General features: G+C 38.9%; 1 protein-coding gene across 3 annotated transcripts in view; it reads right to left on the reverse strand.

Annotated features, from left to right (window-relative positions):
- Window positions 1-18,643, reverse strand: part of UNC5C (unc-5 netrin receptor C) — a 351,352-nt gene that overhangs the window by 63,060 nt on the left and 269,649 nt on the right. For 2 of the 3 annotated variants that reach the window (XM_072810537.1, XM_072810536.1), the window contains exons 5-7: window positions 10,849-11,029; window positions 7,054-7,221; window positions 4,307-4,471 (exon numbers count right to left, since the gene is read on the reverse strand). In XM_072810537.1, the coding sequence (XP_072666638.1) occupies window positions 4,307-4,471; window positions 7,054-7,221; window positions 10,849-11,029 (514 nt within the window). Of the gene's footprint in view, window positions 1-4,306; window positions 4,472-7,053; window positions 7,222-10,848; window positions 11,030-15,713; window positions 15,854-18,643 lie in introns of those variants that run through there. The other variant, XM_072810538.1, reaches the window with a different exon arrangement.

Genomic DNA, 18,643 nt, shown 5'->3' on the forward strand with positions numbered 1-18,643 from the left:
CTCTCTTGGGATCCCTGGGTGGCGCAGCGGTTTGGCGCCTGCCTTTGGCCCAGGGCGCGATCCTGGAGACCCGGGATCGAATCCCACGTCGGGCTCCCGGTGCATGGAGCCTGCTTCTCCTTCTGCCTATGTCTCTGTCTCACTCTCTCTGTGACTATCATAAATAAATAAAAATTAAAAAAAAATCTCTTTAAAAAAATAAATAAATTTTGCTCTCTTGAGCAAATCTGTATTTTCTCATTCTATTCTACATTATGTTTTAACCTCCCTCTTACATAATCACTTACTTCATCTTTCTTTCCTGTGTTCTGAGAAGTTTTATGGGATCTACATTCCAGGTTACTAATTTTCCCTTCAGCTTTATCCAAAGTTGTCTCTGATTTGATTTTTAACCTCCCACTGAGTTTTAACTTTTAATTGTTTACCTTCCTAGGCATTCCATTTGATTTCTCTCCAAATCTGTCTGTCCTTTTTATAATAGTCTATTCTTGCATTTGTGCTTATATGCCTTTTATAGTTTGTCTTTTTACTTTTATTTACTGTATAGTCCCACTCAGATTGCTGAATCCATGTTATGTGAGTGCTAACTAACCCACTTACTGTGCTGTGCACTCTCTCTTGCAGTAGACTGTTCCCTTGGGTGATGTGAGATATTGTAATCTCATTTCCAGGAGTCGGAAATTTTTGTCATAGATCAATGAACTTAGGTTGTGGAAAGAACTCAGGAGAATGGCTTATTGTTTGCTTCTTTTGGTACCCTTGAAGTTTCACCAATTAGGTTAATTACATATATTTTTGTTTTTTTATTTCATTAGTACTATATCTTAGATTCCATAGCAGATCTGGGTGTAGGACTGTGGTTTTATTATAGATTTTATTTAAGTGAAGATTTCATTTTGATTTTCTCTGCCATGAATCTTCCTGTGGCTTCCCTGGGTCGGTGAACAAAAATGTTCTAGTTGTTTTTCACAGCGGGAGCAGCAATTTATGAGATCCAGCTTTATTTACAGCTCTAGATTTTAACTCTTGGCCTCAGGCTTTGCAAATTCTGGGTCTCTGCCTCTGTGCCAAAACAAAAACTCTAACTTCCAATCCCCAGGAGCTACATCATGGCCAATACTCCTCTGGATTAGTCTGGTATCCTTTCTAGTTTTGAGTCCATACTTTATCTTCAGGATTTGAGGATTTCTCTATCTTTCCTTCAAACTTGACTCATTTTCTCTCTCTCTCAGACACACACACACACACACATATATATATATATACACTCCATATATGTGTGTATATGTCTTTTAAGTTTTAATATCTTACCCAATATTTCTACCTGTTTTGAGTCAGAATTATTTGTATTGAGGGAGGTGTTAAGGAAGAAATGTGCCTGAATACGACTGCTTTGGACACATTACTTGAATAACCCTTGACAGTAATATCTTCTACATATTTCATACTGTATTGCTCTTAAGTATCAATTTGCCTTTTAAAATCTACAGCACTACATTATTTAGATTTCTGAATTTGACTGACCTGAATTTCTCCTACCTGGCAATATGTCTACATTTATATCACAATCATTTGTATAAAATTTCAACTATGAATACAATTTCAGGGATATTGTATACTTGGTTCAATGGTAACTAGCTTTGTTTTGGGATAAACATTGCAATATTAATGAAAGACTATTAATGCATCAAAGACACTAATTCTCCTAAAGTAAATAAATGTTAAATGATAATCCCTAATTGTCAATTGCAACTTTCTGGCTATTTACTACCTCCATTCCATTTCTTAATATAGACCACATCCATCTTGCAAAGTTGGGTACTTTCACTATTAGAAGGCCTTTGTTTTCCAAAATAAGGACGAAGAGTGGTACTATTTCTTTGTAAAACTTTGGTGCAATGCTATGCAAGAAAGACCCAGCTTACTGGTGAGTAGAAACTGTAACTTTCACTGTAAAATACTATAATTACACAGTGCACCACTATCTATCTCTGTGGTTTTTATCACTGAGGAAATCAATAGTACAGGTCACAATTTTCTGTTGCATGAGAGTAGACCTAGGAGGGCAGATGAAAGAGTTCACTGACTTAGTATGGGATCTTATGATAGTAAATCAGAATTGTAAAAGGAAATAGCTTTTGAACTAACTGGTTTTAATCCAAACACTCAAATGTTGCAGTCTAACAAGAGACTTTTTTTTAAAGATTTTTTTTTTAAGATTTTTAAATTTATTTATTCATAGAGACACAGAGAGAGAGAGAGAGGCAGAGACACAGGCAGAGGGAGAAGCAGGCACCATGCAGAGAGCCTGACGTGGGACTCGATCCAGGGTCTCCAGGATCACACCCTAGGCTGCAGGCGGCGCTAAACCGCCGCACCACCAGGGCTGCCCTAACAAGAGACTTAATAAAAAAATAAACAGAAAAAAAACAACAAAACTCTCTGTTGTAGCCTTGTACCCCTTCCCGATTTATACAACTACTTCGTGACATCATTACTGGCAAATATCCAATCATAAGAAAAATTCTATTAGTGACATAAGAAACAAACTAGATGCTAAGGGGATGCTATGTCATGGAAGTCTTAATTTGAGTATTTCATGTTTGTATTTGACAAATGTCTTAATTTAGTATATGTCATTTTGTGTGACCAATTAAAGGCCCTAAGTTCCATCTTGCAGCATTGTAGTTCTTGTTAAATAGGTTGCTTTGGGAACTTTAAAATATGCACAATAGAAGCAGGAGGTTTTAAATTACCCAAAGTTGAAATACAGTATTGAGAGAGGGAGAAAGAGAGAGAGATGAGGGGCGGGGGGGGGGGGGGGGTTGGGGGGGGAGAGAGAGAGAGAGAGAGAGAGAGACTTCAAATATTGCTACCTTTTGACCACATGAATCAATTTGGTCACCACTAAAAGAAGAATATTAAATTATAAAAACATTTAAAAAAGAATAACTTGGTGCATGCTATGTTTTTATTTTAATCCTCAACCCAAACTCATGCCTACGGGAACAAATCCTGTATCTCTGGATTAATGGTTAGGAAAACAGCTATATTCTTTTCATTCTTGCATTTCTAATACAAACTTGGTGAGATACACAGTAGCAGTCTGAAAATCATAACCAGAAGCTGTGCTTTACACTCAGCAGCAGTCAGTTCTCAAAGAATGCAACATACTGTGGACAGAAAAATAAGAAGCCTGTTGGATTTTTATTCTGTCAGCAAGTATAATTACTTATTTTTATTTTAAGGAAGGTTTCTTTTTAAAGGTCCTTATGTGTATAGACACTGGAAGGTAAACAGAATTTCATAAATGTGGTGAAAGTAAAATATTTTATTTTTAGGTGACAAATATAAATAATTCTACACAAATATATGTAGTTGCTTGTGTTCTGCAAGCAATTCGTAATATGTTATAATAAATGGCAACATCTGGCCACTATTAGTGAAGATCCAAAGATAGCACATTGTTTGATCCATTCATATGAATAGGTGTGATATCAGAATAATTTTTACTACCTTAATCCATGGTCACATAAGGTGGTAAATTTTGTATACTTAAGGACTCCTCAATTAAAGGGGTAAAAGTTTGCGATATGGAAATCAAACTACCATCTCATTAAGAAAAGCTAAGAAAAAAAGTCATGAAAAATGGGGAATATTTAGCCTATACTTCCATTATATTCCTGAGCCAATCTTCTACACCCACTTTTAAAATTTTTGTTTAAAAAATAAAATAAAATAAAATAAAATTTTTGTTTTATTAACATCATTTCCTTTAAACAAACATTAACACAAATCTAGCATTTTCAAGGGTTTGTGGAGGTGCTCCCGTTAAGCATTTGCTATAAATTGGTCAATCTTCTGCAGGACCATTTCCTGTTCCTTATATGTATCTTACATTCATGGACATTGGTTCAGTAATGGCCACAAATTAAGAATAAATAGCCTACTTTTCGAAGTCATATGATTCTACTATGAGTTGAGGGTGCCCTTTTATGCAATCTAATAAAACTAAGTAATGATTCCCTTGTCTGGAAAGAGTGACAGTTTCCCCATGGATATGACTAAATCACTCTTTGCTTATGAGAAAGCAATACTGCATATGTCATTTGTTAACTGGGCAGTTATTATTCTTTCTGATTCCTGGGAGATTAGTTCTTTCAATTCTGAGACAGAGCTAGTACACTGGCATATTACTACATTTTTAATTGTTGTTCAGAATTCTTTATCTCTAATATTTCCATGAAATTCAAATGGTTAAACCTTAGGCCTCGCACCTATTTTTTGTTTGCCCAAATTGACTTACTCTGCATGCAAAGCCCATCAGTGCAGTTCTTGGATTGCAAGACGAGGCCATCACAGTCCTTGCCTCCATTCTTGGGGGCGGGCGCCGTGCACTCCCTCCTGCGCCAGTGTGTGCACTCGGTCCCACAGGTAGACCACTTGCTCCATGAAGTCCACCTGCCATCCACTGCCACACACACACACATACACACAAAAACCAGCATAAGGTCAGAGGGAGAAACAGCTACTTGATGGGAGAAGGGAGTAGAGATCAAGTATACATAAAACAAAACAGAAAACAGAAGAAAATGCCTCATCAAGGAGTACTGCAGTCATAACCCTGCAGGAAGTGAGTGTGCTCTATGTACATCATCAGGGCTCCATGAACTTTTCTTAGTGGGTGTATGTGACTGTTTCCTTACTGACTAGTGACTCCCAAGGAATCACTCAAAGGGAGACAGAGAAACCAAAGTTGTCCACCAGGAGCTGGTGAGGACCAGGAGGCACATAAAGTAGATCACAATGATGCCCTTTTTTTCTGTTACAAAGGGAAGCTTTTGGATTTTGCATTGAAAATTAGGGGACCTCTTTATGGATCCAAGATTTCTTTATGCGTTAAGTGTTATGTGGACAGCGCAAGTAAACCTATGTGGTGATATGGAGAAGAGGTTGGTACAATGGGGAAGAAATCTGTCTATCCACTCACTGATGCATGCATGCATGCATGCATCCATCCATCCATCCATATCTATCATTTATCTATCTGTCTATCCATCCATTCATTCATCTATTCATCCATGTCTTAAATACTTTTTATTTTATTTTTTTACTCAAGCTGCTTGATTCTGTTGAGACCTTTTGCAATGCTTTGTTGAAATGACTGTATTATTTTTCATTGTTATTTGATAATCCTATTCCATTATTTGATTATATATATTTTTATTTTTATTTTACAAATAATATTTACGCAGATTCCTAATTTTTTGCTGTGATTCAGTCATTTAGAATTGACTTACTTTCTTACTAAGTTTTGTTGCTGGCTTGTCAGTAATCTCAATGATACTGAACTGATATATGTACAATATATATTAAAAACACACAAGCTAAAAAAAATACATTAAATCTCACTTAAGTCATGCTTAAAATGCATCCTCTAAAAATTCTTACATAAATAGGACAAGAATATTAAAAAAGTAGTTAAGTAAAAAAAAATGTCCTGAAATACATGATTAATTATGATTATCTAGAATTCAATATAAAACAATGCCAAACATCATTTATTGAACATCTAATATACATAATATTTTACACTTCCATATTCATAGAAATTATATCAATTTTAGTAGTCTACATAGTTGGGAAATCTATATGATTTCATATTCAAATTATTGTGTAAATATATTAGGTATAATATGTATGGAGATATAAACATGCCCATATGAAAAAAATGATGACAGTATTAATATTTCAATCATTTAGAGTTGGCTATTGAAACAACTCCCAGCTATTTGGAGAAAAGACATTTACTTTGACCTAGATCATCCCAACATGCACACACACACACACATGCGTGCACACACACACACACGTGTGTGCACAGACACACACACTTCTATTTCAACTCAAAATGCTCAATGTATTTTTAATTGTGGAAGTCAACACTTAGATAAAATATAGGAGAGTACAGGGTAAAATACTGAACTTCCAAATCTAGGTAAGTGTCAAAATTTATTACATAAAATCTCTCAAAGGATTCAGTGTGGGATACTGTTTCGATATTTGAAAATGGACACTTGGCAATATAAAATATAGATTGTATTTTTCTCTTCCAGCTCATTCCTACACCCTTCTCTGAGAAAATGTGTATTAGAGGATGAATAAGACAAAACAAAGGCTAAATAAAAGAAAGTAAGGAGGCTGAAATCATAAAAAAATAAAATACAAATGAATGCATAATGAAATTGACAACATAACAGCTACCCCAATGGAATGCACTAAATATATGGATTATTTCAAAATAATTTTAGCTTAACTTTTTAATATATTATATAGTTAAGCATTTTAGTTGGTTTTAGTTTTAGTTTTGGCAAATATTACCTTTAATTTGCCTAGGGTAAGAGCTAGTGACAATATGAGACAGCACGAAAAGATGCTCAGCGGCAGGAGGATGCAATCTCGCTATAGGTACCACTGCAAATAACTCACAAAAATATGTGTCCAACATGTACAGATAATAAAGGGCTGATTGTATTGTCATTTCAAAATCCATTAGGCCATGTGTCACAAAGCTTTGCCTTCCTTTTAATTCTTTACAAATGTTTTATTTGCCCTCACCCAGAAACTGACACCAAATAACAAATATAAGTCTAAAACATTTTCTAAGTTTTAATTCCAATAATTTCCATGACTCTCTGAAGATCAAGGGTTGTTATTCCTAAAATGTGTGGCTTTCCATGCTGCCTAAATCTCTTGAATTATAGAATTTATAATCTTGGCTCCAGCAGTTTTGTTGACTAATAGATAGGGATTATGTTCGGAAGTGTTTAATCTCCCGTTTTACTCTATTGTGCATGTTTGGGTAATAAAGTTAAGTACTGTTTGATGCGGGGTAATACTTGACTTCTCAGCAATGTAAGCATTGAATGGTATGATGGATAATAATAATGTTTATCATACATTCAGGTCAAGAATAAGGCTTCTTTTAAATCCCCTAAAATGTACTCCTAGAATGGGAGGACACATTTGGAACGAGAACACTGTTTTTTTTACCTGGGCATAAGGTGGTACAGGTTATTTTCTGCACACTCTGGCCTTCACAGAAGGCACCACCATTGAGTGGTGCTGGGTTGGTGCAGGTCCTTGTGCGTTTCTGATACCCTCGTCCACAGCGGCTATTACACACAGACCACTCTGTCCAGGTGGACCAGCCACCATTGACTGGAAGGAGGTAAATATAAAATGTGGATTAAATGTGCGTTCATGCACACACAGACGCACAAACCATACACAACACATAAAGAAAAACTCACCTGCTAAATAACCATCAAAAAAATCTAACATTTCAAAGCCTGAAGAGAGCTAGGGCATCATTTCATTCCAAATATTATTAAAGAGCAGAAGAATCTAAGCATAGAGATAAATAAAATGAATTACCCAGATTTACTCACCTACTCAGAAAAGTAAATAGAACTGTGTTCTATTTCTCTTGGTTAGTGTTCTTTAAAAATATATATATTCCCCTTACCTAGTCAAGCTCCAAAAATTGTTTTTGACAGCTTATCTCAAATAATAAATGTTTACATCATTATGCCAAGACTGCAGGTGGATCTGAAGCATGAGAACGGAATGAAATCATGTAGCTTTTTCATAATAGCAGATGACCAATTAGTTTTCTTTAGCACATGTAAACTTCACAACCTTTTAAGGACTTTTAGTCAGTTTCATTAACTAATCCAGTGAACCTGGTTAAAAAATAAGGTCTTAATATTGCTAGATTTTAAACTAATTGAGCAGCTATTTGACTAAATTGGCAAGTTGTTTCTGTGATTGAATGGACATTCATGCTGTATGTAAAGGCTAGCTATGGTGTTTGATGGAGAGTTCAGTATAGGTATGATCATAAAATCTACATTCTAACACCATGTTCACTATTTACCTCTGGACATCTCCCTCTAGAAAATACTCTGATATATTTTAGTACTTAAATAATGTGAGTTTAGATTAAATTATTGTTAATGAAGCACTTTCTAACAAAAATTATTTGCTGGTAGTTAAAACCTGACACAACTAAAATAAGTGTCTGTCTCTTGATCATAAATGGGAGTGCTAGACATTCAGGCAGCACCTTATAGGGGAAGTGTTTATATGGTGTACTTCATACAGCTGACATCTCCTCTTCTAGAAACTCATGCAAAGGGAAATCATCGTTAATGTGTTATACATATAGACACAGACAAGACATTGCAGAGTTATTTTCTGTAAAAAAGATATACAATTGTAAACAACTGTAATATTCAACAATAGGAAAGTGGTAAAGTAAATGCATGTTCATATGATTGACATGTAGGCAGCCATTAAAAACGGTGCTACAGAAGTCTATTTTTTATTTTTAAAAATTTTTTAAAGATTTTATTTATTTATTTATGAGACACAGAGAGAGAGAGAGAGAGAGAGAGAGAGAGGCAGAGACACAGGCAGAGGGAGAAGCAGGCTTCATGCAGGGACTCAATCCCGGAACTCCAGGATCAGGCCCTGGGCCGAAGGCAGGCACCAACCGCTGAGCCACCCAGGGATTTCCCTACAGAAGTCTATTTAATAATATATGAGTATTTCAACATTACATTGTAAGTAAAAAATATATTTATACCCCTTATTTTAAAATCTTATCTGTGCATAGAAAATGCCAGTCTTATGTATATCAATCTTTTTGAAAGCTATTTCTGGATGACAAGATGACAGGATTATGGACATCTTCTTCTTTGACCTTTTCTGTGTTTCCAAAATTTTCTATACCAGATACATTTTTGCAATCTAAAAACGATACTAACAAAAATAAATATACACAACAGACTTAAAAATGAAATATTCATTAGATGTATATGTTTTGCTGTGGACTTCTGCTGAGCCTCATCTCTGAGTCTTGGACATCTTACTTTATGGGGCCATGAAAAGGACAGCTGGTTGATAGGTTGAGTTTCAGTTAGTGTTCCAAAAAGCAACCTAACCTGCTCAGCTTTACAAAACCAAATGTCACAAAAAAAAAAAAAAAAAAAAACACCAAAAAAATACCCAAATGTCATGGAATTGTCAGTATAAACTGCTTACTAGCACACTGACAAGCCAATATTTGGGATTACAGTACACGTGTACTGCTCTGGTAGATTTTAACAAGAAATGAATAAACACAAACTTCTAAAGAAAAAAAAGGAATGTGAAAGTCCTAGACTTACTTTCTCATTCAACAGAGGAGACACGGGATCCTAGCATCCAGTCAAGTGACCAACTGAAGGTCAATTGGTGGTAGAACCAGTCCTAGAGCACAAGACTCCTGTCCACTAGTCCAATGCTGTTTTTTGAACTCAAAATGCTGAAGTTCCTTGTGTTTGATTCTTTCAAAAAACAATGTTCAGCTTCTATTTATAGATATTGAAAGCATTCTATCCATTAGGAAAAGAGATTTGCATGTATAGAGGCTGTCATTAGTTACCTATGATTCCTATGGGCTGTGCTGTGCTGTTTCTTTTCTGCACTTCAAATGCTGTTAATCAAGTCCTTCAGCCAGTTTAGAAAGACAAAAAGAGGGATCATTTCATTGTGGCTGAAGAGAGGCAACTGCTTACAATTTAACAGAGCCATTATCCTGATGAGGAAATTAAGCCTCAGAGTATTCAGAGGATTAAAATATAGTATGTACCTGTCTTGTAATGAAAATGAGAGATTTAAAGCGTCACAATATTCAGCCTTTGGAACATCGTGGCGGCTCCTGTTTCTCATAACTCCTTAGGGCATGAGGAACACCACCAGATCTGCAGGAAGTCCCACGAGCCAGATACTTGCCCGTGGCTGCCCCTCCTTCACAGAGTCGCCCCAAGGCCCCAAGGCCCCAAGGCCCCTGGAATGTCCTTTAACACTAACACAGCTGTGAAAAGCTTCCTTAAGTTCTAAGTGGGTGGTGTGACAATGGGCATATCATTTAAGGGGTGGCAGACCTTCAAAATACTTCCCAGGGTTGTTGGGTTACCTCTGACATGATAAGTCATCAAGAATATGAGGACCTCCTCAATGTCCACCACTGTGAGAAATACATCCATAGAGTGGTCTCAGTCGGTAACGGGGCTTACCACACCGCCTGGGAAATGAAACTACCTGTAGAAGGAATACCTGTCGAATGAATGGAAGACACCTGAGCACGAGAGCGTGCAGAGAAATAAAAGCATCACGCGCTACTGCCAATGTGAGTGTGGAATTGCTGAGTATTTCTGGAGAAAGGCTAGGCCCAGTCAGAGATGAGCTGGGCTATAGGCCAGAGAGAGGAAGGGATGCTTCCGGAAGAAATCATTCTGTTGGACCTTGCCACACGGTTAGGATGAGGACCACGGCGATAGCAGGGCTTGCAGTCACTCGAAGTACCCCTGATGGAGCGTGTGAGCAAATTCTAGGAAGTCAGCGTTGCTCTGATGTGTTCGGGGAACAGGTCAGCTCCAGTTTTCCTGAGTGAGTAGGAGCAGGCTACCTCGGCATCACCATCATCCACTGCTCTGGATGGGTGGTCCAGGGTACGCAGAGGAGAGGAGGGCTTGGAGAGGCAGCACGTCGGCCGGCTCCGGTGCAGGCCTCAGGCCGATTTCCTTCATCTTCCCGTAAGAGGACTGGCCAAGGGCTAGGAACGTCCAAGTCTTGTCTTTCTAGGAGTATCAGGGAAGCAGGTAAACCTCCCTGTCGAAGCCAGAAGTTGGGAGAGAGGGGCGATGGGGACCAAAAAGGGGCCTCTCCTGGCTATTTTAAATTAAAATGAGAAACAGTAATTTGACATGAACTAGATTGAGACCCGGACAGCTCACTCACCGTAGACTATGACGGTTGCAGTCGTGCTTTTCCTCTTGGCAACGATGTTTTTGGCAACACAAGTATAGTTTGCGGTGTCTGAGAGGCGGGCCTGCTTTATGATGAGGTTATGATCAATAGTGATATAAAAATTCCGATCTTCAACAGGATCAATTATGTCTTCATTTTTCAACCATTCCACCTAAAGATGCACAAGAGAAATGGATAAATCCCCAGTACGGGTCCCTCCAAGGCCGTCTGTCCTAACTTGGGTTTCGTAATCTGTATAACATCGTTTCACGCTCTGATCTTGGGCAAACCTGGAGGAAGTAACTTTCTGAGGTCATGGTAAGTATCACTCACCTGCCAAACATGCTGATTTGTGTCTATACTCCATTATTCTCGAATGTCAATGAACCAATTGGGAAATACAGTGTTCAAATTGTTTTCACTTCGCCCTGCGGGCAGGAACGGGGAACGCGCGCTGCCAAGTTCAGAACCCAATCAAAAATAATAGGCTAAGCATTTCAAACTGAACTCGAACCTTTTGCTGTTGGATTTGTTTACTCTTGGCAACTTACTGCTTTTCACAAAAGAATGTAAGGACTATTAAAAAAGCTCAAAAGGCATCTTAGACATCATGTAGCTCTAATAAACCAACATTTGGATGATTTATGTGTAACCTTGCTGAAACATATGGATTAAATTTCCCCCCAAATGCACTTATGTTAAAATGTAGCAAACACATATTTGGAGATGCATTTAAGCCAAAATACTTGACGAAAAAAAGGTTTTCTACCAACATTCAATATAATCCAAATAGCATATACATCATATTCAAAGCTCTCTTTCTGTGTATCACTAGCATCAAATCTGTGACTCGTGGTTTGCTTCTGAGGAACCTGAGCTAAGACGTGACTGTTCAAAACTACTGAACCATTTTTTCCATGCAAATAACATCAATTTAGCGACAGCAATGTTATCCTAAGAGATTGAAAGGAGGGAGATATATCTGTATAAACTGTCTTTATGGATGGTAAACTATTTCTTAGTCTATAAATTGCTGCTGCTTCTTTTTTTCCTAGGCACTGGTTTTCCCATAAAGCAAAACAACATTGATATTTGCCTCACTTAAACTTTTCTTTTGCAGTGATGGGATAATGGATACAAGTAATCTTTAGCACTAGAGAGTCAATAGTGTTGCCATTTTCAAAATCTTAAGGAGTTTCTCAGGCACCACAAGAGGGCTGGAAATTAATCTCTAAATCTTGTCAGTGGGTTTGACGTTGTACTGCTCTAAATTACATCCAACATAGGGACTCTAAAATAATGCTCCTCTAATCCTTAGAAGAGAGGCCAGAATTTAAAGGGAAAAACAAAAACCAACAACAATCCTGAAATAAACATATGAGGATGTAGATAAGAGCAAGTATTTGTAGTGATATAAATTTTGAAATGGCAAAACATTCCTGGTATTTACACTATGGTAGTGAGAAACAGAATGGAATCTACCTAAGACAGTGCAGTTTTAAAACGTGCATTTTGTTTCCAAATACAGACAACACCTTCAGTCAGGGCCATGCCGGGATATACCTGATCAGTTGGTCATAATCTATTGAACTAGATTTTCTTAAAACTTGGCCATATGTGTATGGTAGTATGATCTCACTAGAAGGGCAAGAGGGAAGGTAGCAAAATTAATACTGCTACAAACTATATTATAATCATTAAATATCTTCGATGATAATTGAAAGCAGACATTAATTTTCAAAAATATTTTATTTATTTATTAATGAGAGACATAAGAGAGAGAGAGGCAGAGACATAGGCAGAGAGAGAAGCAGGTTCCCTGTGAGGAACCTGGTGTGGGACTCAATCCCAGGACCCTGGGATCACACCCTGAGACTAAGGCAGATGCTCAGCCACTGAGCCACCCAAGGGTCCCCAGGCATCAATTTTTAAATCTAATCTTTACCTGGGCATATCTATGCCATTCTCAAGAAAGCTTTCCACTTATAGCAAGAACTGTTGGGCTCCCCCGAGTTGGTCTTGGATTTACTGTGTGCGTATGTGTGTGTGTGCGCGTGTGCGCATGTGCATGCTCTTATTGCTGTTCTTTCAAGGACCCATAATTGCTACTCTTTCTTTGAAATATGGGTCTCAGACTCCTGGACTTTACTCAGAAATGCCTACAAGTTCACAGCATCCCTGCCCCACAACCTCCTGCTTAGCCATTGCCTCATGAGTGTGGAAATATGCTTTGTGTCCAGTTGGGATCAGAATCTGAGCTGCTCCTCTCCAGAGTTTCGCTGCAGGATTAGGCTAAAGCTATCTCTTTGAGGTGTCACCTAAATGTACACACCTACTGGGCTTCTCATTTTCTGTCCAGCGTGCTCCACTCACCTATGAGGTTCTCTCCCCTATGAATGCTTCCATAAAACAAAACAAAGCAAAGCAAAGCAAAACAAAACAAAACCAAACCTCTTGCTTTCAAATCTTGGCCTCATGGTTTGCCTCTGGAGAATCTGGCCTAATTCATGACTGTTGAAAACTATAGTTTCTTCTATTGAAATCACATTGGTTAACAACAGTGATGTTAACCTGATCAGAAGTGACATAAAGACATCCCAAGGGATATTGCAAACCGCTTGTTTATTTGAAAGTCTATTACATGGAAAAAAAGAACAATCTGCATGACTGGCAAGACCTAAAAAGACCTACATGATTATTGGGTAAACCATCTTTACTTTCAAATACGTTGCTCCACATTTTTCTCAAGTCTCTTGCCAGCACTGGAGCAGTGACTATGACCTGGGTTTTGAGGGCCTCTGAAGAACCCAGAAGTACTGAGAAGGCCCCCAGGGTCCTATGGGGGGCACTGCCCTCCTCCCCAACTCTGACTTTAACCAGAGAAGCTCTGCTTTGACCTGTTTTCCATTCTGGGCTCACCTGCAATGCCTTTATTTAAAGAAACAGAGGGTTCGCTACCACTAGAAATAGCTCTGGATTGAAGAGATGAGCCATGGGCTCCTCCGCCTTCTGATAACTCCCTTACCACTGTCCCCTCCGTGCCAGTACTCCCAGCTGCCACAACGTCCTGCTTGGAGACCACATCTCTGCAAGAAGCTCGGGTCATCATCACTCACCTCCTGCACTAGAATCCTCATACTGCTCTGTGCACCCACATCTCCCACCCTGCGAGTCTCCACACCCTTCCAAGCTGTTTTGGAATGCAGCAGCAAAATACTCCAAAATTTCAAACTCTTTTTAAATTGTTTTCTTCATTTTTTTTTTCTTTAACTTAAACCCAGCTCTTCATGATGCTACTGTGTTTTTTCTGGAGTTGTCTCCAGAGACCAGTGGTGGAGATCTGATTTCCCAAATTCAACATACACTGAGACTGGGGTTTGGTAAGTGTCCTCCTTGTTCTGCTTTGCCTATTCTAGACCCTTCTCTCCAAACAGCTTTGTCTTGAATCTCATGCCTTCAGATTGTCACCCACTTCCTATATTTTTTTGTAGTCATCTACAGACTTCTGGACTCACAGTCATTTTATCCAGCACATTTTCTGTCATGATTTCTAATGATTTTAATAACCACAAACATGACACTTTCAACATTTTGGCCTCTCAGTTACACAACACTCCTTCCTGCCATGAACTTGGTCTGTAAGATACTCACACTTAAAGGCCAAAGACTTTCAATCCTGACCTCACTGTAGAATTATTTGGACAATCATAATATATCAATTCTACATCGAATCCAGAGAAATTAAATCTAACCCAGAGAAACACTGATCCACTGGTCAACACTGGTCTAGCACCTGTATTTTTTAAACTCCTCAAGGGATTGGGAAGTACCACTCTAGATGATTGTCTTTCAAATGAGATCCCTGGACAAGAGGCATCTATGTCACCTGGGATCCTGAAAGAAACACAGAATCTCAGGTCTCCCCATCTAGACTTACTGGATCAAAATGTGCATCTGAACCAGGGATGTATATGCATGATCAAGTTGCAGAACCGCCTGTCTAACTCTTGTCCTTAGCAGTCATTGCAACCCCTCTGAAACTCCATTTCAGTTTTCATCTCTTTCTATCTTCCCCATCTTTCTGGCTTACTCCCTCTAGGACCTCTACTTTGACAACCTTTCACTAGGACCTACATATTTATTATGCTTCCCAATCTCCTCTCTTACCCCTCTCACGTTCCCTCTTCTCTTTTTTACCACTTTTCAGTTGCCATGTCCAACTTCTCAACTTACAGCCTCAGCTCCCCCATCCCTCTCCTTCCTTAAAACACTCACTTGGCCACTCTTCCTCGACACCACCTTCAGAGACTTGCAGGCGAGCGTGGCTGTGCCCAGCCATGTTGAGTAGGCTTATCTTAAACTCATGATAACAGAACGCAAATGGGCCCTGAATGCTGCCAAAAAATCGTACTATATTTTCATCATCTGTTCACGGTCCCATCCTCCCAGACAGCTATTTCACACCTTCTCCACTCTCCTTAAACACTACCTCCCTCTCTATCCTCACTTTCAGCGGATGACCACGACTTCTACTTCACTGAAAAAAGTGACAATCACGAGACATCTTCCACAACTCCCACTACCCACCTCCCCATCCGTATTCCACATCCTCTGTCTGGTTGCTGGGTCAGCTCTTCATGCTCCCACCTGTCACCTCTCATTTGGATTCTCCATCCCATTCCCTCGTGCCTGGTCAAGGGCGAGCCCCAGCAAGTCTCCTCTCTGTCTCTTAAATCATTCATATTCTCTCCACACGAATCATTTCCAACAGCATATAGACACAGAAGTACTTTTCACAACTTAAAGCCCTCCCCACTCATTTCTGCCTATAATCACCTCCACATTTCTTTGCTCACCTTGCAAAATGCCTTGGGATACTTGTTTATTTTCACTCTCTCCATTTCTTGTCCTCTTCATCTCTCCTGAATCTATTCTAATGCACGTTCACCTCCACCCTTTGACCCACCCGTACTCTCTTTTCAAAGTCACCAATCAGTTTCACTTTGTTAGATGTACTGGTGAGGTGTTAATACTTAACTCATATGACTCAGCAGCAGGTTCCACCAGCTGGTTTCTCCCTCCTCCTCACTTGCTTTCTTGGTCAGGGCATTTGCTTTTGTCTTATTTCACTCCATCCCCCACAACTTCCTGGAGCAAAAGTCTGTTCCCCTCTGGAGGCTCTGTCCCTGCACCTTTTCTTTCTTTTTTTTTTTTCCATTTTCTATCTATAGTCACTTCTGTGGTGAGCTCATCCAGCCTCAAGCAGAGGTCTTCTACACTAAATTTATCTCCAGTCTAGACCCCGCCCCTGAACTCCAGACTCATATATCCAACTGCCTTCTTTTGACACCACTGGGGTGTCTAAGAAGGACCTCTTGAACTGCACCTCCCATAGCCTTGCCCATCTTAGTTAATGCCAACTCTATCCTTCCATTTCTTTGGACAAAAACCTCCGACTTGGCCTTGACTCCTCTCTATCCCTCTCTTTGGGCAGTGGAAATCAGAGCAGCATATTGGGATCTGACCACTTCTTGTCCTCTCACTACCCCCTTTTCCGGTTCAAGCCACCATAATTTCCCTCTCAGATTATTGCAGCAACTTCCTGTCTTATCTTTGCTTTTCCCCTTGGCGATCAACAGTCTATTCTCAACACAATAGAATGGTCCTTAAATTCTAAGTTAGATCATGCTGCACCTCATCTCTGACCCTCCAGTGGCTCCCTATCTTGCTTTGTGTCAAAACCAAAGTCCTTACAAGGACTCACAAGGCCCAGCATCACCAGGATTCCTGACCTCCCTGAGATCACCTTGTTTACTTTTTCTCTTCTCTCATCTCTTTAGCATGCTAGTCTCTCTGGTGGTCCCAATCAGTGGTGCCCTTCCTTTGGGGATTTTGAGTCTGCTGGTGAATTTGCCCTTCCCTAAATATCAGCATAATTTTCTCCTTTCCATTCTTAAAGTCTTGAGATGTCACCTTCTTAGTGAGTCATTTCCTGATTTACCGTTTAACATTGTAACATCTCTCTCTGCCTATACTCCCAATATCTCACCCTCTTTTCTTTATTTTCAGCATGGCACTTCTCATCATCCCATATAGACTATATTTTACTTAGTAGTTGTCTCCTCCACCAGAATTTAAGCTCCACAAATTTTGACCTATGTTTTGATCAATGTTACATTCCTGTGGCCTTATGCTGGCATATAATAGGTGCTTAATTAGTATTTACTGAATGTATGAACAAAAACAAGACATGTAGTGAGATCAAGTTTGTTATATACATTTTTAGACCTCTATAAAGTTGGTGCTTTAACTGGAAAAATTAATATTAAATATATTAAGCGAGAGCCATTTTAAACTTCCCTTCTCACTAAGTTCTATTGGAGATTAAGCACACAAATCTCTACTGCCTGAAGTGAAATCCTAGGAGTTGGCCTGGCCTCCAAATGGACTCACTGGAGAAATCGTAAGGTAGAAGACCACCTCTAGAATTATACTAGGAGACCCCCAATGTCTCATTATCATTTATAAATCTAAAGTGTCATGTGGCCAGCATGTTTTAACTAAAGCATCTTTGAAAGTGGCATACCCATCTAACCCATATTATAGCTGTATGTCTGTTGGAGAGGTAAGAGGTGTTTGAGTAATAATTGCAGACCTTCATCTGGTAAACACAGAACCTAGATGATCATGGTAAATCTGGGCTGAAAATATAGCTTTCCAAGAACTTTAATTTTTAATAAACAAAGAGGCAGGCACCTTGCTTTTTCCAATTCCATCCTACAAACACTGAGTACCTACATGTGAGGCATGGTGTCAAGTTCTGGGGGAGAAAGGGACAAATCAGGTAAGTGCTTGTCATGTGTGAGAATAATTCTGTTTATCATATAAGAGGTTGTCTAAATCAGCAAAGGAAATCAATATAAATCTTTGTAAATATATCTTTTTATTTAAAAAATACAGCCTTTTCATGCAGTGTCTCCGGAACCCAAGAGCAGCAAATAGAGTGACATTCTTCCATTTGAAGTAATTTCACAGTGAATCTCCTTACATAAACTGTATGTGAAATCCCAAGAAACAACAGAATCTTTTGTTGTGTTAGAATTTTATTGCATTGAGTAGTAATTAATTATACTGCTGCAATGCTCCTTATTTGTAAGGAACCCTGGTTAATCAGGAGTAAGTACTTTGGTCTGGCCTCTGAATTCTGTTCCATTTTGCTCATTTCAATGCTTCTTGCTGATTTCACCCTGAGATGTGGCTTCCTCCTATCCCTCCCATTTAGCAAACCATCTGATTTATACATGGGAGAAGACTTTCTGAGTTAAAAGTTATTTTTAGCTATGTATAAAACATTCAAGAAGAGAAAAATAGGTTGTAGTTCAGAAAACAATAAAAGGCTTTGCCCATAAAGCATAACTTGTTGTCAGGGCTGCAGTGAGACAAAGTAGTGTTTCTGTCCTTGTGACTCAGTAACTGCAGTCTTTTCAATAATTTAGGGCACATTTGAAATAATTGACTCAAGTGTTTACAAAGAAATAGGAATTTATTAACAGGCAATGAAAATAGTTACGGGGCAATGTTAGGATGCCCAATCTGCATATTCTGTTGTCAAGTCTGCTGTTGATTAATCCCACCATGTGCAACTGAAAATCTTACTTTAAGAAGCTGGTTCCCAAAGTGCCAGCTGAGAGGACTGCTCTCCCATCAGTCTGCCTGGGTTCAAAATCGAATTCTGTTACCTCTGTATCTCTCTGGGGTAAGTTCCTTATTCTCCCTGCCTCACGGT

This window comes from Canis lupus, chromosome 33 (genome assembly GCF_048164855.1).
Source record: "Canis lupus baileyi chromosome 33, mCanLup2.hap1, whole genome shotgun sequence".
In the NCBI taxonomy this organism is placed as follows: domain Eukaryota; kingdom Metazoa; phylum Chordata; class Mammalia; order Carnivora; family Canidae; genus Canis; species Canis lupus.